The sequence below is a fragment of the Penicillium cinerascens genome (genome assembly GCF_028974065.1).
Source record: "Penicillium cinerascens strain IBT 15544 chromosome Unknown contig_16_segment0_segment0, whole genome shotgun sequence".
Classification (NCBI taxonomy): domain Eukaryota; kingdom Fungi; phylum Ascomycota; class Eurotiomycetes; order Eurotiales; family Aspergillaceae; genus Penicillium; species Penicillium cinerascens.
The window spans coordinates 668,214-689,653 of NW_026695286.1; the positions used below are offsets into that span (position 1 = coordinate 668,214).

A 21,440-nucleotide genomic window follows, 5' to 3' on the forward strand; every position below is an offset into this window, starting at 1 on the left:
TTGAGAATATCTTTTTCTGTGTACGTACCTGCTTTGCTCATAGCGACAAGATTACTAGGTTGCTATGAAGGAGGCTCTTTCTAATGGTAAATTGACTGATACCATTTTTTGAAATTGTGCATGTCCTAATGTGTAATGTAAGATTGGATGGAGAGGTACTCATCCAGTCATGTTTATACCGTGCGAACTACAGCATTCCACAGTAAACAGATGATTCAATGGCCCTCTTAGTCGCTCGCTCGGTGAAAAAGAGCAGATTGTTCTTGATCGGCCACAGGGTCATGTTAGAAAGATGAACATATGGACGTAACGCCATGGCCTGATAGTACAGTGGGTGTTCATAAGTTTGAAACTATGATTTTACCGCCTATTTTCTGCCGCGTTTTCTGCCTCTTAAACATTCAGTTTTTTTGTGCTATTTACAGGAACCCCTTTGATACCACCAAAGAGGTATACAAATAGCATATAGAATATTAAATTACTCTATTGCGCGTAGAAACGCATCGGGTAGGCGGTGAAAACAAGGCGGTAAAATCGTGGTTTCGAAAGTATGAAACTCCAAGTCGATTTCTCGATTTGGCGCTAGTGGAGATGGCGCCTGCTTCTGCCTACGCCTAGCGAAGACCACGACGAGTCTTTTCACCGAGATCAATTCCCCATAGAAATCTTTCTAACCATTTTCACCATCGGAATCATGTTAAACGACCTCCCTCCGGAAATAATTTACCTTATTGCTGGGTATCTCAGCCGCCCATGTGATCTGTACCACCTGCTCTCCTCGTCGCGTGGTCTTTACAACGTGCTACAACCAGTTCTCTACACCAATGTGACTCTCTGCGGATTGCAAGGCATAGAAAGTTCAGTCAGCACGTTCCTCTACGCTATTACCCGAACCCCGAAATTGGCTAGCCATGTACGGACCCTGGAGGTTGGATCATGGGATACCGATTACGGGCACGGTGAAAAGGCCTGCGAAAAGCTTGGATCTGATAGGAATCTGATACACAAGCTGGTTAACGACACAACTGGATATTCCGATAAAGAGAGGTCAAAGTGGATAAATGCCCTTAAGCGCGGCGTCACCGATGCATGGCTGGCTTTGCTTCTTCCGCGACTGAAGGCGTTGCGGAAGCTCAGCCTAACCTGGCCTTATGGTGCGGACTATGTATTGTCTATGCTGCAGAGGGCTTCTCGAGAGGAGATACCGGTGTTTCCTCATCTCGAGGAAGTCTACGCGACTTGGTACGACACCGAAAACGCAGCACACTCAAACTTCATGCATCCATTTTTCAGTTTCCCATCTATGCGGAAACTGGGGGGCTGGAAGTTCGACGAGCCGGAGGATTCTGATTACGAGCCTGACCCTGATGAAATTTTTGAATATCCGGAACCCTGCCTAGAGGCTCCTCCGCCACGATGTTCGAATATCACCGATATCGACCTCCATGAAACCAATGCTGCAAGGGGAATGCGGATCTGGGTCCAAGCATGCAAAGAGTTAAAGTCTTTCCGGATTGTTCATGGAGGTGCATTGATAAGTCACAATGACATTCAGCCGCGGAAGATCTATGAGTCGCTCTCGTTGCACAAGGCCACGTTGGAGTCCATTTGGATTGGAAACACGGAGGATACCGAGTGGGATAATTATGACGAGTGGATGGGTTCATTTGCAGACTTCACTGCTTTGAAGTTTCTTTATGCCCGTGCTGCCAATCTCGTGGGGTTAGACATGGATGACAATCCGGCGCGAAGGCTCAAGGATGTCCTGCCACCTTCACTTGAGACTTTGTATCTTCGCCTTCGCAAGGAGGATGGATTTGAGCAGCTGATAGAATTTATTGGCTCAGAGGACGTCCCCAAGCTGTCTGCATTATATCTTGAGATTGATCGAGGCAACGACCCAGAGCAGCCAGAGAGATTAGAGTTCTTGAAGCAGTTATGTCTTGAAAAAGGGATTTTGTTTCACGTACCCGATACCACAGATTTTGAGGCGTGGCATTACTGGGGAGATGTTTGGCCTTTGGGCGAGGCTTCCTACCTCGAGTGCTGTTAGGGATTATCTTCAATGTCATTGATACACTGGATGAATATCATACATGTGAATTGAATATTTTGGCAGAAACCGTACATGGAATTTACCTCGCGGCCTATTTCGAGTTGATGAAAGTTCACACAGCCCGGATCGAGTTATATGGAACTGGGCAAATTGACCAGAAGAACCCTTGGAATCGATATGACGAATTAGTTCAGGCTGTCTACATAAGTAGGCTACTAAACGTGAGGTGCCGTTAATGGTTGTTGCATAGAACACTCGGAAGAACGTAAAAGAGTGTTATAGTTACGCGCTTGGATTCTAGTCTACGAAATCCAGATTTGTTCCGTACAAGACGACAAGTCAACAAAAATAGAATAGCAATGCGATGTCTCAGAAAGCTAAGTGAGAGTAGGCTGAGCGCTATCTAACTAAGAATAAAAGGCCAAGAGAGGGCTATGCCAGAGAAAAGCCAGCAAATTGCCAATTTGAAATGCCCGCTGCAGCAAGCAACCTCCTCATCGAGATCTCGCCTTCCCAAACCACCTTCCCAACCACCTCTCCCATCGCCAATTCCATTCCAAAGTCAACCATCCATAGGCCCAGAAGCTCACCCAATCTGAACCCTTTCCCAAATTCCTCCTTATCTTTGTTATCTTGTTCATCTTTGTTCATCTTCCAATCTTTCTTTATGAACTGAAAGGAAACTCCAAGAAAGCCTACTTAGATGTAAAACATCGTATCGGCAATTCTGGAGTTAATTACCACCTTACTCCTGTCCAGCGGCTGCTGCTGCTCGCCACCCTCAGTACCAGCAACACTAGCAGCAGGACTAGGATCGAACTGATCACTGAGGAAGCAGCGGGCACGGGTACACACCAGATCGGCGTAGTACGCAGGCGGACAGATGCTGACAGCCTTAGTTGCCCTTCCAAACAGGTAGCATAAGTTATGCGTAAGAGTCTGAAGGACATCGGCGGCACCGGGACCGCCTACTTTGGCGGGGTTCTGGGGGTTGAAAATCTCGTCCCAGACAGTAAAGTAGTGTGCGGGGCGCGCGGTTCCTTGCAGGGCGGAGTGCGCCTGGAGGTAGAAGTCCCAGTGACGGGCTTCGGAGATGCCGCGGTCGACCACGGTGCCGGGCTGAGGGTTGAGGGACCTCTCGGCTTCACCCTCGCTCGTGGCGTAGAAGCGAGTGTTGTGCCGCTTGCCGACGATCACGATCGCCATGCGTGGGAGACCCTTCTGGGTTTCGGTGGCTGGGTACGTAGCTCGGCAAGCCTTCTGCAGAAGGGGAAGCTCCTTGTTGATTACCATGTCGTATTGGCCCTCTGACACGCCATCACGGTAGACCACGATGTTCTCGGGTAGCTTGTTCTTGTTGGCCGCACGCCAGCGTTCGATGCGTGATTTGAGAAGTTCGTCCAGATCGTCGACCATTTCCTGGCGAGGAGGTTGGATGCGGAGTTCTGCTGGCCACTGCGCCAGGTCTGAATCGATGGACGCGACGATGCCGGCTACACTGGGGGCGGAGCCTGCCGAACCGGGCGATGGGTGAGTAACATCAAGTCCCACAAGCATGGTCTTGCCATCGCCAAAGATGCCGAGATCGGAAGACCGCAGAGATTGATTGGCACCACCCATCTTGAGGTTGATTTTAAGACCAACATTGGCGCAGTACTGCGCATTGGCCCCAAATTCGTTTTTGTGCTTATTCCCTCGCAGCTTATCGGCCTGAACGTTGACATTTCTTACACCACAAGTGACATCACAGACCTGCTTTACACAGTTGTACAGTGCTGTCTCCTTGCTATGGAGGATACCCAGGATCAGCTGCGGCTCGTGCAGATCTTTCAGGTATCGCACAGCCTTCTCAATGGCACCTGTGTCGTTATTACCGTTTAATATGACACGGCTTCCCGGTTCGGGGCCATTGGTGTTTATGCCCATGCTTTGCAAAGACAGGGTGAGATTTCTGAGACCCGCATTTATCTCATCGTCTCTGATGCTGTAGCGCTGTGAGCTAGAATCGAGGCATAGCCATGTCCATTTATTCAGGGTTGCAGGCTTGGAGAACTTGATTTGTGCCATGTTCCAGCTGCCTTTCGAGGCCAGTATCTCCTTTTTCAGGCCATATATGATTCGTGGGGCAGCCAGCACACGGCCCTGAACGGTGATGAGCTTAGGAACCACGTTGATGCCAAAGGCGGACTATTAGACGTTTAGCAGTTTCCACGTTCCACATTACCGGGCAGTCTTTCTTACCAGGGTTTCATTGTGCGGCTGACCAAGCCCCAGCATGTTCACACCAGTTGTCACAATGGACTGGGCGTTTTCTGCCGGGTTTCGATTCATCACAGCGAACCTGAGCATGTGAGATGTCTGGTCCGGCGAGAGCTTGCTGCCAACAGGCTGGCCAGGCGGGACCACGCAGACGTCAGCTGGCATATAAACGGGATTCTGACGGGTGCCGACATTGACGACAGGAAAAGAGGGATCCACAGAAATGTTGTACTCTGTATAATCAATTAGCGACGATCACAACTTACTGGGTGCACAATACAACGGCGACTTACCCTGCTTAAAGAACTGCTCCACCGTGATGTATTTGCCTGCTTGGACCGGGCCCTTGGCCGGAGCCTTCTTGCCCTTGCCCTTGCCCTTGCCCTTGCCTTCGCCACTCGCCTGGGGCTCTGCAGCTGAAACACCAGGAGGGGCCAAGTAAAATTGTACATCACGAGGACCAGAACCGTGATCCTTTACTTTGGGCGGGTTGGGCAGACCTCTACCATCTTGTTTGGCAGCCAACCCGACAATGGTCTTGTAACGTGGCGGCCGGGGCTTGCCACTCTTCGTCTTGCGCTTGATATGGTTGGTGTAGATCCGCATACGCTTCAAAAATGCCTCCAGACGGTAATTGTTGGGCCTTGCGAAGCCGGACTGCCAGTCTTCGATCACCAGGCGGAGAGGGCCATCCTTGAAGCAGGCCAGGTACTTGACCTGCACGTTGAGCAGGACACGGGCAGTGGCAGCACGCACACTTATGAAGAAACCGCGCAACACTTCAAGACCACCACCCAAGCTTGCCTTCTCCATAGTATCCCCTTCTTTGCAGAAGTGTTTGTTGGCACCGACGGACACAATTGATGAATGGGTCTTGGGGTGATGACCCATGATAATGTTGAGAGCGGCGACGATCTCGGGCTTGGACTCCAGCAGTGAGCTGGCATTGGTCGACGAGAGATAATCGACCAGGTCGGATGGGCTGATCTGTCCAGTAGGCTGGCAAACGACCTTGTACACGCGAGGGTTCTCAGAGTACTCGTCCTCGTGTTCGTCCTTGTACCGCACATCAAATTCCTTGTCTTCTTTGAACAGTTCAACACAGGAGATCAGGGTGCTGCGATAGTCCGTTGCGATTTGCGTCTTGAGTGATGGGAAGTATTCCTCCAACAGTAAACGCACGATATGTCTGGCTTTTTTGCCCACGGGTGCCTTATCTGCCCTACCCGGGCCATCCACGAGTGAAACGTGGTACCTGAACAATTGTTTGCCAACGGATGTCAAAGCAAGATAGTTAGCATAAAGTGTCACGGGTTTCCCGGCTGTGCCATATCCAGGCCGATCCGGATACTGGGGCTGGCCCGGAGACTTTTGGCGAGCAATGGCGAGGTTCTTGGCCAGATCATTTTCGGCCTTTGCGACCTTCGCATCGGGTTGGGGGACAGGTTGGCCATCGCTGTAGGCGGTTGATGATTAGAACTACAGCTGAAATGATAGCACATTAATCATTGTAACTCACTTGAAGATTCTCGGGCCAGAGCTGCCGCGTTGGACATATCCACCTCGTCCACGACCGCGGAAATCACCTCCACCACGACCTCTATCACTGCCGCGACCTCCGAAGTCGCCTCGACCGCAGTAGTCACCTCGACCTCTGTTATCACCTCCACCGCGGTAGTCACCCCGACCTCTGAAGCCGCCACGGCCGCTATAGTCACCAGTGTCACCTCCATGATCACCCCGGTTAGAGGGGCGGTAGGGTAAGTTCATATCTCCTCTGCCACGCCCTCGTCCCCCACCACGGTCCCCACGGTCACCACCCCACGGTCACCACGTCCTCGCCCACGCGGGGTATCAGACATTGTGTGTAACTTTCAACGGCGACTTGTATTTGGTGATGTCACGTGTTGAAGAAGAAAAGAAGCTCGCGATGTCGGAGAGAAGGGTCTCCCGGTGTGGAGAAGAAAAGGAGAAGGAAGAGTTCAAGGTTGGGATAACTCTTTTACGTAGTTACGGTATTCCCGTATTGGCGCTTGATTGTACTGGTCTCACCGCGTTTATCTAAAGCAGGGACATCCCTGTACATGACGTGTTCTTTGTCTGCTCGTACATCCAGTAGCTCTGCTAGGCATTGTGTTTGTTGCGCCTTTCACGTGTGCTATCAAGTTAGCGTAATCGATAAGCGAGTGGGCCTTGCCAGCGGACTACCCCCAAACACGTATTATACAAAATACGACATCGTCTCTTAATACCAATAGCTAATCCCGACTAGATTTTGAGAACCAGGGTGGTTTACTGCATAAATAATAGGATATATTAACATGGGTTATGGTAAATTGGGCGCTGAAAATGGCTAGTTTTGACGCCATTTTAAGCGTCCTATTGCTACCCAAACTTAGTCATCAAATTTACCCCACTTTTACGATGTGCTCAATGAGCACTCATGGAAGCTTAGGGATTATTCACCTTTCACTTAGGGTGCTTATGGCAGACAATCATGGATTTCATCATGTTCTAACCTTTGTTCTGTCTGATTGTAGCGGCTTGTTGCAAAATAGAGAGGTCCTTTCATTTGGTACTGAACCACCGTAGGCCTTCTTTTCTAACATTTAAGGAGCCTCTGCACCTATCACACTTGTATCTTCTATTTCTTTGCACTTCCCTCTTAGGCTTTCAAGTGCATTGCACCTTTCAAAAACCCCAAAATTCTGCTAGGCTTTAGCCATGTGAATATATGGAAGGACCTTCGGGACATAGAGGATTGAATGTCAGAGTTTCATTTTACCAATTCCCTTAGTAAATTATAGCCATAGAAAGAACAAAATAGATACTATAAGGACAGTAACATACGGGAGACTGAATGGGCCAAATTTTTTGAATCTGCCTTGATTCGGGATTTCCCATAGTTCATTCATTTAGTTTTCCCTGGCCTGTTACAAATGCAAAGGCATGTACTCATCCGCCATATATCCCTTCCAGTACGGCAGTGCACCTGTAGTGTTTAAGATGAAATGAGCTCTCTCGGCGTATAAACTCAGCCAACCACGGAAAACCCCACGATCAATCCTGATCATTTCGTCCAATAATATTTATACCACTAAAATTATGACTCGGAATATCGCCAACCCATTTCGGAATGCAGTTTTCTACAGCGCAACCCCGTTGATAAAATGATAACGGCCCATGACTGAGCGGAATAGGAAGGGATCAGAGAGGAAATGAAACGCCAGATGGAAACATACAGGGGTTAAACTATAACGCCAGCATTAGACGACATCGGAAAGCTCACGGAAGCGACTACAGCTGCTGTTAAACACTATACCCGCACGTTTACGACTGTCGCCTGTACACCACTGCCAAACTCTTATCCTGGCGGACGACATCCACGACAATACCAGTAAGCACTGAAAGGTTACAAAAGCAAGAAAACTCAAAGAATGAGTTCCGAAGGAAAACTTCATAGACATAAGTCGAAAGAGATAGCGATGGAGGAGGAAAGGCGCTAGGAAAGTAACGGTGATAATTTCAGCTCGTATACAAGCAAAATATATCGAGGCTAATCACGCGACGTTTCCTAAGGCTAGGATCTCACTGCGAACATAGACAGGACTATAGAAGGCAAAGGCTATCCAAGGTATATTACATCGTTCACAAGGATGCTAGCTAAGTTGCTTCTTGGCAAGTACCGGTGTCATCACACCGAATAGGTTCTCCAGGGCGCTGCCAATTCAACATTTTGATCTCCGCTGGAGAAAGTCACGAACTGTTCTTGGCCGGTAGCCCAGCTCAGCAACGGCAAATCGTCATATTTGTCGAGGGTTTTGCCATCCAGCGGAACTTAATGCTTGCCTGTGATAATGGAAAAGCCGAAGAGAGGCTATGCGCGGTGAGCGGGAATGACTCAGAAACCGACACGAGACGGGGGCGCGCGGTGAGATCATCATGGTGATAAGCACCCGAAACGGAGATAGGAGTGGATGATTAATCAACCTGTGAGGTCGGGGGAACTTTGTTTCATTCTCCTCATTTGCTCCATCGCAAGGGTAATAGCGACTATTGCACGCTCGGCAAGCGCCCTTCGTTGCAGTTTCAACATTCTTCCTGGCCCCCAACTCCGGCCCCGCGACTGCAGCCTGATCCAGCCCCTCTTCACCGCAAGCTCCAACGCTCCGCCAATTTTGCGCAATCATCGGTGATTTCGCAAGACTTTCGCCAACTGAAAATCTCTGCAAGCTCCTGTGGTCAGCGTGGTTGCAGCTGTGCGATACCATAGAGCCCGCCCAGCCAGACCAGCGAAGACGCGCATCGCAGCGCAAAGGCAACTTCGATAAGGGGGAGGGGAACATCGCCCCTCGAGACACTACATACACGGGGTTCTTGCCTACAACGGTTCAACTGGTTGAACCTAGACAGGACCCCGCGACTCGCAGTGGGGTTGAGATTTGCAGGTGCCCGCAGCGAGAGATATCCTGAAACAGAACTTTTCTCCATCATTCGAGACAAAGAAAAATACAGCCTTGAAAATGGCTAAATTGACGCCTACACCGCCCTCTACAACCTCTTCAAGCGCCGGGGCTCAGTCGCCGGAGTTTAGAGTCATTCGGAAACGAAACCGGGTGCCATTATCGTGCGCGCCTTGTCGCCACAGGAAGTGAGTATCTGAGATAGCAGCCCTCTCACCTTGAGCTCCTGAACCTGACAGACGGCAGGCTGAAATGCGACCGCACTCACCCATGCGAAAACTGTGTCAAACGAGGCGACGCTCCCTCTTGTTCCTACGCCCAGGCCACCGGGCGCAAGAAGAACTCGCCTCAGCAGACTACACCCACTTCGCCAGATGATATGCAGAACCGGATTGATCGCTTGGAGGGCTTGGTTCTGTCGTTGATGACGAATGGCAATCAGTCTGCGGGCCGCGCCGCGGCCCTGGCTGCTATCTCCACAGATAGTAGCGCGGGAGGATCAGCGGGGCTTTCCAATGAAATTGACATCGATGAGGATGGCGAGGGTGGCCCGGAGGAGAGCGATACGGAGCAGGTGACCAAGTCCTTTGGCGTGATGAAGATGGACAACAACAAGAGCTATTACATCAGTGAAGCTCACTGGGCCTCTGTACTGAACGATGTAAGTTTGCATAGTCCCTGGACCGTGAGGATTACTATTAATCATTGGGATAGATTTCGGAAGTACGGAATTTCTTCTCCACACATAAGAAGCAATTCGAGGAACAGGCAGAGAAAGTCAAGGCAGCGCGTCCTCAGACCGATGTACCAGGGTCAACGCTTCTATTTGGTGTAATGAAGCCATTGAGTCGGGCGGAAATCATGGCCACCTTGCCATCCAAATATACGACAGACCTGCTTATTGCCCGCTACTTCAACAGCTACGACCCTGCAACTCACATCCTCCATGGCCCTACATTCCAGGCACAGTACAACAAACACTGGGATGATCCCAATCAAACCGAACTTGTGTGGATTGCCATGCTCTTCGCCATGATGCGACTAGCGATGCTATCATATCACCGCGAAGGCGACGAGCCGCCGGAGTTCCGGGGCAAGGCCTTGGATATGGCTGGTTCGTTCCGAAACTCAGTCGCGCAGTGTTTGACTCTTGCCGACTATACGAAATCCCATCCCTTCCTGATTGAAGCCCTCGTGTTCCATTTACATGGTGACTTCTCTCAGACTCGGGAAGCCGATATTTCGGTATGGGTCCTGTCAGGCGTGATAGCCCGTTTGGCCATGCGCCAGGGGTATCATCGTGACTCGAAGGTGTTCCCCAACGTCTCAGCGTTCCAGGGCGAGATGCGACGCCGGGTATGGTCGTTTGTGCGGACGGCAGACCTCCTTTTCTCCTTCCAGGTTGGAATGCCGAGCATGCTTCGTGTTGCTGACAGTGATACGGAGCTGCCGCGGAATTTGTATGACGACGATTTTGATGAAAATTGCAAAGAGCTTCCCCCGCCTCGCCAGCTGGGCGAGCCAACGCCCATCTCTTATCTGATCTGCAAGTCTCGTCTAACGTACGCCTTTGGCCGTGTCAATGAACATGCTTCGTCTGTTTCCGGCACCCCTTATGATAAGGTCATGGAGATTGATGCGGATCTTCGCCGCGCTCGAGATTTGATTCCAGATCATTTGAAAATTCGACCGATGGAGGAGTGCCAGCTCGATCCCGTGAACCTCATCTTGTCGCGTTTCTCGGTAAGCTCTTTACTTCAACACTTCGGTTACTCGTTCACCTTTGTACTAACGCCCGCAGGTTATGACTATCTACCTTAAGGCTCAATGTGTGCTTCACCGACCGTATCTGGTTCGCGCTCGGGAGAACCCTCGCTTTACATACTCCCGCCGGACGTGTATCGACTCGGCACTTGAGCTGCTCGAGTTCCAGGCGATCCTTCATAACGAAACGCGACATGGGTGCTGGCGGGGTCGCCAAGTAATCTCCTCTCTTAGCTCTGCAGATTTCCTGCTGGCTGGCACAATTGTGTGCCTTGATTTGTATCAGGGTTACCAATTGCAGGCATCCGGACGACCATCTGGAGATACATACACGTGGGGTCGGGAGCGGTGCGAAGAGATGACGACTACGATTCAGCGTACGAAAATGATTTGGGATGAGATGCGTGACGAGAGCATGGAGGCATACAAGGCCAGCAGCGTCCTGGGTGTGATGTTGGCTAAGCTGCACAGCACCATCCCGGGCCTTGAGAACGGCGCCGGGAACACCATGTTTGAGCCACAGGACGAGAAGCAGAATGCTGCGATGACGCTTGGGCTGCTGAGCAGCGGTATGAGCCCGATGAACCCGGGTCCACCACCCTTCTCAGATCCGATGCTCAAAATGTCGGACTCGCCGGCGCCGCCTGGCTTCGGGGCCCCGGCCGAAATGCCGGGTGCTCTTTCGCCTTTCAGTAGCATGTTCGGTCAGATGCCGGACATGCAAGTGAACTTGGATTGGGTAAGTCTATCGTCTTATGCGATGTTTCAAGCACTAATCGTTAATCAGGATGCATGGGACACATACATCCAAAACCCAACCTTCGACACATCGAACCAGTTCTGGCCCATGATGGACCCTCAGCGACAGCCCACTCCCCAAGGAGCTGGCTTAACACAGCCGCCAATTTCAAGTCCCCTCGGTACAGCGCGAGTACCACCGATGTCGAATGGCGCCGCGCCACGACCACCAAATATGTTTACCCCTCCCTCGACGAGCCCTGAAAGCGGCTCCTCATCAGTACCTGGCTTCACACCCATGTCGCAGTCTGGTAGCACAGGCACCGGACGGACTTCGGGCAGCCGAGGCCTGTAATTATGGATTTAATACTGGTATGACATGATGCAAATATCTCCTTTCTTCACTGCAAACCATCTTTTGTTTTATCTGGGATACTGGGACGGTGTCTTGAAAACAGCTCATGGGTGTTTCCAGACTGAATTTATCTGTTTATGCCGGATTATACAACACTGGGCGGGTTCGGGATTCCGTTAAATGCTTAGTCTCCTTTTCCTTTGGGTGGATTACGATGGTGCACTTTTTGATTCCATGTATAATATTGAGAACGTGCCAATATTAAGACTCCTCTCTATCGAGATATTGTTCCTTAAGGTCGTACGTACAATGATTCTATCGTAGCCTGCATTGAAGTATAAAAGTGCGATAACAGTCACGTGCCACTTATCGACCCGGAAACTTTTCGATGCACGGAAGTCGAACTCGACGTCTTGAATTTCTTCAACACTGATACGCCAATAATCTTGAAGGCGGCCGACTCTCGGATCAGGCCCGTTGAATTCACAATGTGAGTCACCTTTGCGCACCTCCCGACTTCCTCACCGAACTGCAGTCTTCAAGTTCGCGCATTTCACGCTCTGGATTGGACCATCGCTGACCTGCTTCAAGGCATTCCCTCCGTCGAGCCACATCAAGGCTCGCCTGCCCGTCATTAACGACAGTGCCTGCTGTAATCTCACGATCGCGATGCGTCACCCCGCTTCAATCCGCCCCTCCTTGCCTCTCATTACAACTCCCGTTCCGAGCTAGCCTCCAAACCCGCTGGAACTCTCATACCCCTGACAATGAACGCCAACTTCCCGAATCTTTAAAACCATTGGAGGAGGGTTCCGACTACCCTCCTCGGGTAGGGGACGAAACAGAGCAGGTGGATAGTTCATTACCACAAGGGAAGCGCCAGGCGCGACACGAACAAGTAGACGCTTTCTCCCAGGTACCACTCGCGAATGAAACAGTGTACATCGGAAATCTGTTTTACGATCTCACGGCCGATGATTTGAGGAAGCACATGGAGAAGTACGGAACGGTATTGAAGACGTACATCGTGCACGATGCCCGCGGGATAAGCAAAGGGTAAGAGACCCACATACAAACTACGAGTTGGAATTATGTGAAATTCTAACACGCTACAGATTCGGCTACGTCGAATTCTCCTCAGTCGACGGAGCCTGGAACGCCATCCAGAACCTGCACATGCAGGTGCTCGAAGGCCGCCAGGTCGTCTTGCAGTACGCTCGCAGTCAGCTGAAGAAACGCACGTATAAAACAGCACCATCCAATACCCTTTATATCGGCGGAATCCCCTACGAATGTTCAGATCGCGACCTGCAGGACATGTTCAAGGATATTCAAAACGTCGTGGACGTACGCATCCCCGTGGACCGTCGTTCGGGTCAGATCCGCGGCTTTGCGCACGCGGAATTCCTCAACGTCCAGTCTGCTGAAATAGCAAAGCCGCTTCTCAAAAACCTGGCGCCGTATGGCAAGCGTTTGCAGGTTCACTTTGCCGAGCACAAGAGGGTGGGTGTGATGGTTGGGGAGAGTGATCGGAACCGAGCACTTGAAGCGCACCGGGAACGGGAACGGGACGAGCGAGAGAAAGAGTTGGAGAGAATGGAGAGTCAGCTGGAGGATCGTTTCCATCGAGTACCTTAGGTATAAAGTGAACAGTGTTGTACGATAGATCGACAGTATAAATCCACGTGACCCGCGGGGAACCTCGGCTGCCGGAAAGCGCATTAGTGAGCGATCCAAACCCCACGTCAGGGAACATCCGGGGTTCTCTCTCCTTCATATGACTCGGTGCTTTTTTTCGGCACCTTAACTTCACATTTCCCAACCCCAACACAGTACACAATTCACAATACATCATGTCGTTCCTCGGTGGCGCAGAATGCTCCACGGCGGGAAACCCTCTAACACAATTCACCAAGCACGTCCAAGATGACAAGTCGCTCCAGCGAGACCGGCTCGTCGGCCGCGGCCCGGGCATGCAAGAAGGCATGCGGTCGCGGGGTATGATGGGCGGACAGGACCAGGTGAGTTGGAATGCCGAGTTCATGCATTCTCCGAGACAGAATCATACCATTGGCGGAGACTAACCGGACATCGGCAAACCCGCAGATGATGGACGATTTCATGCAGCAACAGGGACAACAAATAAACGGACCTTCGCCGCAGCCCTTCGCCATGGAGCACATGCGCCGCGAGCTGGAGAACTTCCAGACCGCCCCGCCTCGCACGGGGTCGCCGGGCTGGGCCGCGGAATTCGACGGTGGCGAGCAGGCACGCATGGAGGCTGCGTTCCCCGGTGCGCAGCAGGGCATGATGAACAACGGGTCCGGGTTTACGCCTGCGGAGTTTGCTCGCTTCCAGCAGCAGAGCCATATGGGTATGCCGCAGACATCTAGCCCCCAGACCACGGCGACCCCCCGCCTCAGATGGCGGGGTACCAGCGGCCGATGGGGATGGGTGGCTACATGGGTGGAATGGGTGGAATGGGCGGAATGGGAATGATGCGACCTATGGGTATGCAGAGTCCTATGATGCAGCAGCCGATGGAGGGCCAGACACAGGATAAGGGCAAGGGCCGAATGGTGGAGTTGGATGATGAGAACTGGGAGGCGCAGTTTGCGGAGATGGAGACGGCGGGTAATGAGACCCGGACGGATGAGGAGGCCAACGCGGCCATGGAGGCGGAGCTGAATGAGCTGGACAGGTCAGTGCCCTTCTCCGATGACGCCTTTGAGTCCGTATGGGAGCGGGCCCAAGCTGAGACTGCGTCGAGCAGAAAACTGGTTGAGGAAGAAGGTGGTGATTTTGAAGTTACCGATAGCGTGCATGTGGGTGATCTCGGCGACTGGGATGGCTTCGACAGTCTCAACACCCGGTTCCGTGACCCCCAGCTGGGCGACTACATGTTTGAGGAGGACAACGTTTACCAGTCGGTGAATAACCCCTTCGAGGAGGGTGTCAAGATCATGCGTGAGGGTGGTAACCTGTCGCTGGCGGCATTGGCCTTCGAGGCTGCTGTTCAGAAGGACCCGCAGCATGTGCGGGCCTGGACGATGCTGGGTTCTGCGCAGGCGCAGAACGAGAAGGAGTTGCCCGCCATCCGAGCTTTGGAGCAGGCCCTCAAGATCGAGCCCGGTAACCTGGACGCATTGATGGGCCTGGCGGTCTCATATACCAACGAAGGCTACGATTCGACCGCCTATCGCACCCTGGAACGCTGGCTGTCGAACAAGTACCCATCAATCATTGACCCGACCGAAATATCCGGCGATGCCGACCTGGGCTTCACAGATCGACAGCTGCTCCACGACCGCGTGACCGAACTCTTCATCCGAGCCGCGCAGCTCTCCCCCTCCGGCGCCCAAATGGACCCTGACGTCCAAGTCGGCCTGGGAGTCCTCTTCTACTGCGCTGAAGAATATGAAAAGGCCGTCGATTGCTTCTCCGCCGCCCTAGCCTCTACCGAATCCGGCTCCACCAACCAGCAGGAACAACTGCATCTCCTTTGGAATCGCCTTGGCGCCACACTCGCCAACTCCGGCCGCTCCGAGGAAGCAATTGAAGCCTACGAGCAAGCTCTCACAATCAACCCTAACTTCGTGCGCGCTCGCTACAACCTGGGCGTCTCCTGCATCAACATTGGCTGCTACCCCGAAGCCGCACAGCACCTCCTCGGCGCTCTATCCATGCACCGCGTCGTCGAAGAAGAAGGCCGCGAACGCGCCAAGGAGATTATCGGTGGCGGTGGCGCCCCCGACGGCCTAGACGATGAGCGTCTGGAGCGGATGTTGCATATCAGCCAGAACCAGAGCACGAATCTGTATGACACGCTGCGCCGCGTGTTCAGCCAGATGGGAAGACGCGATCTGGCGGATCAGGTGGTGTCGGGTATGGATGTGAATGTTTTCCGCAAGGAATTTGAGTTCTAGTTATATTCCCCGATGGAACTGCATTTTCTTCCCATCGTTTTCTTTCTCATGTCTTCTTTCTTGTTTGTATTGATGCCGGCGGGGTCTGGCTGCATTGCTTTGGGTTTGCTGGTGGGGGATCTTTAAAGTGTCGAGCATTGGGCCTCGATTAGATATCTCATGACTGATTCACTCTCTAACTAACATAACTCTTGTTATCTAATTACCTGTAGAACCTACCATGGCGAAAGACCTACACGACAGGATGAAACGGAGTAGGGACGTTTACTGAAAGATGAGGATTGGAAGCATAGAGTAAACTTTGTAGGAAAAGAACCTGTATAGTCAACTTCCATATTATTCACGAACACTAGATCGATTGGTGGTGGGTTGGTTGTCCGGTCCGACTCGTCGCCATGAAAGGTTGTTAATTGTCAAGTGAAATGGGATACTTATTGTACATTATGTTTCAGCTCGATATCTACCTACACCGTCATCAACATGCTGGCATTCTTATACCAGCTCAACAACGGGTTTTCCCCATTCCGCGTCTCAGTATCTTCAATGTACGCCCAGCGGTTCACAAAGTCCTCATGGCTCGTGATCTGGGTCAGTTTTCCAGTCACCGCGCGGTAGACATCTTCAATGACATTAAAGTCTGTGGGGAAGAAGATATCAAAGTATCCTTGGTGGACCTGTCGGACATATTAGCCAGTAGTCAAGAGATTCATGAGTGGAAGAACTTACAAATGGAGTGGATACCGGCACCGTCTGCCTTTGGTACCGAGTCTGCACGACCGGCGCGTTCAACCCAGGCACCGCATCTGGCAAGGAGCTGAAGTCACTGGCTACAAGCCGGTGAGCTGGGAAATATTGGTTCAATACGTCAAAGAACTGCATCAGACGAGTAGGAATGTACTCCGGCAGAGAGTAATCCTTGCCGAATGGCGGTGCAGAGCGCAAGCCACGGAGAAGACGCGGCCCAAGAGGACTTGGGTAAGGACGGCGCGCGGCAGCCTGACGCACGCGCAAGAAGCGTGCCGCAACAGGATCAAGTTGAGTGTTGTAGAACTCATGGAACTCGCCGTCCGCATCAACCAGGACGCCACCTTGCTGAGGAAGCTCGGTTTTGGAATCATACCGGATAGTATCGTGTCCGAAGTTATCAAACACCTCCAACGCCAAGAAGAAACAAGGCGAGTGCACATAAGTGTCCCAGTCAAAGATAGATCGGTTAACAATCTCAACGCGATCCCGATGGCCCTTGGAATTGAGCGTATCCGTCAAGTTCTTCATCTGCACATCTGCCAGAGCTGGTGAAATCTCAATGATCTTGAACTTGGTTCGTTGGTATACCTCATAATCCGTATCACGGATAAAGTCCAAAATATTCAACATCATCGTACCGTTACCAGCGCCCATCTCGTAGATAATTAGGTCGTGGTAGGGGTACAGCGTGAGCTTGTAATTGGACACCAGGTACCGCGCAATAGTCTCGCCGTAATACGGCCGGAAGAGTTCCGTCGGCGTATGCCACAGCTGCCGCGCGATATCAGGCTTCACCTCATCCAGCAGGTCTTCGAACTCGGTGTAGCGCTGGCCCAGGAGTCGGTGGAACGCGGGGCCGTCTTCGATGTTGTTGAAGTCGAATGGCTCGCCAGGGCTGAAAATGGTTGCGTGCTTGGAGAAATAGCCGTAATGTGGGTTGTAGAGACTGTCTACAGCGACAATGTCAGGATGTGTGCTCTCGTCGAGCTGCGTTGCAGAAACTCACCGTCGACGAACTCGCGTGTCAACATTTTCACCTGCCGCGGTCGCTCACGCCGGTTCCGCAGCTCCTTTGCTGTCACCGTTGGGTATAGTTTGTACTCCTCCTCGATGTTCTTGGGGTAATCGCCCCGTTTCGCCCAGAGCATCGCATCATCTTGTGATTTGCGCTTGGCGGGCGTTCGCCGGGTGAGGAACGTGCGGGTCTGTCGAGACAGTGAAGATGGTGGGCGGCGTAGTGATTGGCATGCCGGATGCCGGAAAAGCTGCCGGAACAGCTGGTTGAGGACGGGCGAGTCCATGGTGTTTGGAGCAAACCGTAGGTCGGAGACACGAAGTTCGCAGATGACGGGTGAATCTTGGCCTCAGGCAGGAGGCACGTGCCTGAGGCGACGGGTCGTATCTTCTGCATGTCCAAGTTTCATTGGAATCTCATACGCATCTCACTGTTACAATTCCTTCCAAATTATCTCTCATCTACAATCCCACCACACCGTGCCAATTCTGCCTGGAGTAGCAGTTGACTACAAGATCAAGCGGGTCATCCGAGCGCAATATCATTTCTCGATGGGTGTTCCGCCAACCTTCAATTAAGAGAAAAAAAAGGAGCAATAACTAGCACACAATGCCGGACCAATCTGCGGTGTATATTGGCACTGCATTCATTGCAGGTGTCGGTCTGGCTCTAGTATGCAAAGATGTGCTGTATCCTAAGCACCGCCAGGAAAAATCGAATTCCCAAGAACCACATTCAAATGCGTTTGTCGCGCACCCGGGGCCCCCAGCGATCGTGGAGGGCATTGAAGGATGTATTGGAAATACACCACTATTCCGAATCAAGTCCCTGTCAGACGCAACCGGGTGTGAGATCCTGGGCAAGGCCGAAGTATGCAAACCGCACTTGACTTGAAGACAATGATCTAACGAATGTGTTCCAGTTCCTGAATGGTGCAGGACAGAGCTCGAAAGACAGAGTAGCACTGAGTATGATTGAAATGGTACATTACTTGAACATAATCCATGCTAGTAGCGAGACTGACCACATATCAGGCCGAAGAACATGGCATCCTGGCGCCCCATTCAGGCGACACCATCTACGAGGGCACTTCGGGATCAACTGGAATCTCACTAGCAACACTCGCACGAGCAAAAGGCTATCTGGCTCACATGTACGCGGTCAATGCCTCTTTCAAAGATCCCTACTAACCCGGCCCCAGCTGCCTGCCCTCAGACCAAGCAATTGAAAAATCCAACCTCCTTCTAAAACTTGGCGCAATAGTCGACCGCGTGCCCCCAGCACCAATCGTCGAAAAGGACAACTTTGTCAACCGTGCACGGGCACTAGCCCAAGCACACACAGCATCATCTACGACCGTATCCCTCACAGCAGAGGAAGGCGAACAGCCCGAGCAAGAAACGCTAGACCGCATGGTCCGAGGCCGTGGCTTCTTCGCCGATCAGTTCGAGAACGAAGCCAACTGGCGCGCTCATTACTATGGCACAGGACCAGAACTCTATGCCCAGTGTGAGGGGAAGATGGATGCGTTCGTTGCTGGTGCTGGGACCGGTGGGACAATCTCTGGTGTGGCGAGGTATTTGAAGCCTCTGCTGCCTAACCTCACTGTTGTACTTGCGGATCCACAGGGAAGTGGTTTGTATAACCGTGTCCGATATGGTGTGATGTTTGATGTTAAGGAGAGGGAGGGTACGCGGCGCCGGCGGCAGATCGATACCATTGTTGAGGGTATTGGGATCAATCGAGTGACTGCGAACTTTGAGGCTGGGAAGGAGCTTGTTGATGATGCGGTGCGTGTGACGGATGCTCAGGCGCTGGCCATGGCGAGGTGGTTGGTTGAGAAGGATGGGATTTTCCTGGGAAGCAGCAGTGCTGTCAACTGTGAGTTTCATCTTGTATCGACCGGAATCATCTACTGACGTTTTCAAGGCTTCGCTGCAGTCAAGACAGCGATGAAGATGGGCCCTGGACACCGAATTGTTACGGTGCTGTCTGATTCTGGGTCGCGGCATCTGTCGCGGTTCTGGGCCAAGGCTGGTGATGTGGGAGGCGCGGTTGATACGAAGCTTGAAGATGTTCTCAATGCTCGTGATGAGGACTTTCAGTAGATTTATACAAGGTAAGATACATGGTAACTTGCTCGCGAATTCCGAACAAGGTTGCTAACAGCCATCTAGGACCATAAGGTTGTTAGCTTGAGACGCTTGGCCGGCGAGGCTCTGCTCGGCGTCCTGGAGCCTTGTCGGCTGTAAGCTGGGCTGTTGACGTCTATCGCAGATAACTTGGAAAATCCAGAATTCTCGCTTTTGACACTGTCGGAATCGTCGTCAATGAGCATTTCGAAGCCACGCGAAGTTTTATTATCGCTTTCTGGATCGACCTCCGGAGTCCCGGTGTCCAGCGGTCGTTTAGGAGGCCTGGAAGGATGGCCTGACTCCTCGTCTCCTTCCTCATTCCCATCCCACTCTCCATCGTTCCACACTTCATCGCCAGCCCAGAGACGAATCAACTCATACTCGATCTCTTTTCGGGAGCGACCGGGCACCTCGGCCTTGATGCCAGGCCACGAAAGACCTTTCTTGTCCTTGATTTTCTCAAGAAGGTCCAATTCACGCTTAGTCCATGGAGCCGAGAGCTGCGGAGGGTTTAATCGGGTCCTATTCCAGTGGTTGTAATCCCAATGATAAATCTGCATCATCTTGCGATTTGGTAAGAAATTTTGAATCTCCCTGAAATCTTTGCGCTGGACATGTCGCAAGCGGATTATCAACCTCCCTTCATCGGGCGTTATACTAGCATACGATCTCCTCGGCACTTTATGCCTAGGTTCTGGCTTGGAGACAGCCTGCACCTGGGGCTGTGCAGAAGAATGGTATTGTAAAGGAGTATCAAGGGCCACGTTGTTTTGTGTATCATCCTGTTCCGAGGCGTCACTATCAGAACCAGAATCGGTCGCCGTATCCGATTGGTCCCGCGGAACAGCGCCCTGAGTAGGTGGCCGAGTTGATTCCCAATACCGGTTTGAAAAAATCGGACCCAGTATCCGCTTCCCCCGGACGCTCGACACTCTAGAAGGCGTAGGTGAGGGCTGACACTCCTGGAGTGGGTCGTCTGATTCGTCGTCGTCGGGTATTTGAGAAAAGGACCAGTCATGCGCCACAGGGCTTGAATGATAGTTTCGTACCGCACGAGTGCGGAGTTTATTTGGTGACGCTTTGGGCTTCACGTCAGTGCGTGGTCGACCGGGGGGTCGACCGCGTCGCGGAATTGTCCATAATGATCCCGACCCAGGCGGAGATGGCCGTCTAGTGAATCTTGGAAGTTGTGGAGTGACAGCCACCTTGGGCTGACGTTCGACCGTAGGCGTCGAGAATAATTTTGGCAGTTCAGGGGCTTGCCAAAGAGGGTCTTTCGGGCCTGAGTCTTCGATCTCTTTCCACGTGATTTGTTTAGGACATTCTGTATTTCCAGCGTCCTTGTAGGCCAGTGCTGAATCGAGTAATGAGTCGTTGCTATCCAGGTCGGATTCTCTCTGGATATCATCCCAGTCATCATTTATCGCCAGCTCACGAGCTTCGACCGGTTCTTCCGCCCCTGGATTATCTCCGTTGTCTGTATTGGCATCCTCATCCTCGTAGAGCCATGGTGGTGATCCATCTCCGGCGTCGGTTTCCTCGCGCAGGCCCAGCAGATGTCCATTGTTGACCACGATCTTCCCAGTCTGTAGATCAATCTCGTCGCCGACTTCCGTAAAGTCCTTTCCGTATTTTGAAAATATGCCCTCGAAGATCGACTTGAGCTTCATGTCATTCTGCGCGCGTGCTGTCTGGAGGTCCCACCCCTCCGGCACTTCCTCCACGGAGTCAGGAGAGAACGACAGGCGCGGTCGCTTTGCAAGTCTCTCCATCGTGTCGATATTGAAGTCGCCCGTGTTGGTGTCCATGTTCGGTCACAATCGCGGAAGATGTCCAACGCGTAGACCGGACGGGGGAACTCAAGCTGTAAAACGGGCCTAATATCGCATAGTGAGGGGCTGAGAATGAGAGCAATAGCTCCGTACAATCAGCGAGGAAAAGGAAAGCAGAGATCGAGCGCGAAGAGCAGGCGCGTGGGCAGG

At 52.1% G+C, this 21,440-nt stretch overlaps 8 protein-coding genes across 8 annotated transcripts; 5 read left to right on the forward strand and 3 right to left on the reverse strand.

The window, feature by feature from the left end:
* Positions 1–694: 694 nt before the first annotated feature.
* On the forward strand, positions 695–2,053 carry N7498_000249 (uncharacterized protein; the record flags this gene model as incomplete). The annotated part of the gene is made up of 1 exon (XM_058447312.1): positions 695–2,053. The coding sequence occupies one exon, from the start codon at positions 695–697 to the stop codon at positions 2,051–2,053; it is 1,359 nt and encodes a 452-aa protein (XP_058312723.1).
* A 702-nt stretch (positions 2,054–2,755) lies between these two features.
* N7498_000250 (putative RNA interference and gene silencing protein (Qde2)) lies at positions 2,756–6,085 on the reverse strand (the record flags this gene model as incomplete). The annotated part of the gene is made up of 4 exons (XM_058447313.1): positions 2,756–4,243; positions 4,298–4,548; positions 4,609–5,771; positions 5,835–6,085. The coding sequence occupies 4 exons, from the start codon at positions 6,083–6,085 to the stop codon at positions 2,756–2,758; spliced, it is 3,153 nt and encodes a 1,050-aa protein (XP_058312724.1).
* Positions 6,086–8,838: 2,753 nt separating this feature from the next.
* N7498_000251 (uncharacterized protein) lies at positions 8,839–11,635 on the forward strand (the record flags this gene model as incomplete). Its single annotated transcript, XM_058447314.1, has 5 exons — positions 8,839–8,966; positions 9,025–9,439; positions 9,493–10,521; positions 10,580–11,281; positions 11,330–11,635. 5 exons carry the CDS (start codon positions 8,839–8,841, stop codon positions 11,633–11,635), a joined length of 2,580 nt encoding a protein of 859 aa, XP_058312725.1.
* A 991-nt stretch (positions 11,636–12,626) lies between these two features.
* Positions 12,627–13,273, forward strand: N7498_000252 (nucleic acid-binding protein; the record flags this gene model as incomplete). The annotated part of the gene is made up of 2 exons (XM_058447315.1): positions 12,627–12,691; positions 12,751–13,273. The coding sequence occupies 2 exons, from the start codon at positions 12,627–12,629 to the stop codon at positions 13,271–13,273; spliced, it is 588 nt and encodes a 195-aa protein (XP_058312726.1).
* A 215-nt stretch (positions 13,274–13,488) lies between these two features.
* Positions 13,489–15,561, forward strand: N7498_000253 (tetratricopeptide repeat protein; the record flags this gene model as incomplete). Its single annotated transcript, XM_058447316.1, has 4 exons — positions 13,489–13,656; positions 13,742–13,928; positions 14,036–14,336; positions 14,409–15,561. The coding sequence occupies 4 exons, from the start codon at positions 13,489–13,491 to the stop codon at positions 15,559–15,561; spliced, it is 1,809 nt and encodes a 602-aa protein (XP_058312727.1).
* Positions 15,562–16,025: 464 nt separating this feature from the next.
* On the reverse strand, positions 16,026–17,609 carry N7498_000254 (class I SAM-dependent methyltransferase; the record flags this gene model as incomplete). Its single annotated transcript, XM_058447317.1, has 3 exons — positions 16,026–16,235; positions 16,288–17,258; positions 17,315–17,609. 3 exons carry the CDS (start codon positions 17,607–17,609, stop codon positions 16,026–16,028), a joined length of 1,476 nt encoding a protein of 491 aa, XP_058312728.1.
* A 323-nt stretch (positions 17,610–17,932) lies between these two features.
* N7498_000255 (putative cysteine synthase) lies at positions 17,933–19,431 on the forward strand (the record flags this gene model as incomplete). Its single annotated transcript, XM_058447318.1, has 5 exons — positions 17,933–18,193; positions 18,246–18,305; positions 18,358–18,476; positions 18,525–19,204; positions 19,253–19,431. 5 exons carry the CDS (start codon positions 17,933–17,935, stop codon positions 19,429–19,431), a joined length of 1,299 nt encoding a protein of 432 aa, XP_058312729.1.
* A 65-nt stretch (positions 19,432–19,496) lies between these two features.
* N7498_000256 (Myb-like DNA-binding domain protein) lies at positions 19,497–21,266 on the reverse strand (the record flags this gene model as incomplete). Its single annotated transcript, XM_058447319.1, has 1 exon — positions 19,497–21,266. One exon carries the CDS (start codon positions 21,264–21,266, stop codon positions 19,497–19,499), a length of 1,770 nt encoding a protein of 589 aa, XP_058312730.1.
* Between the last annotated feature and the right edge of the window lie 174 nt (positions 21,267–21,440).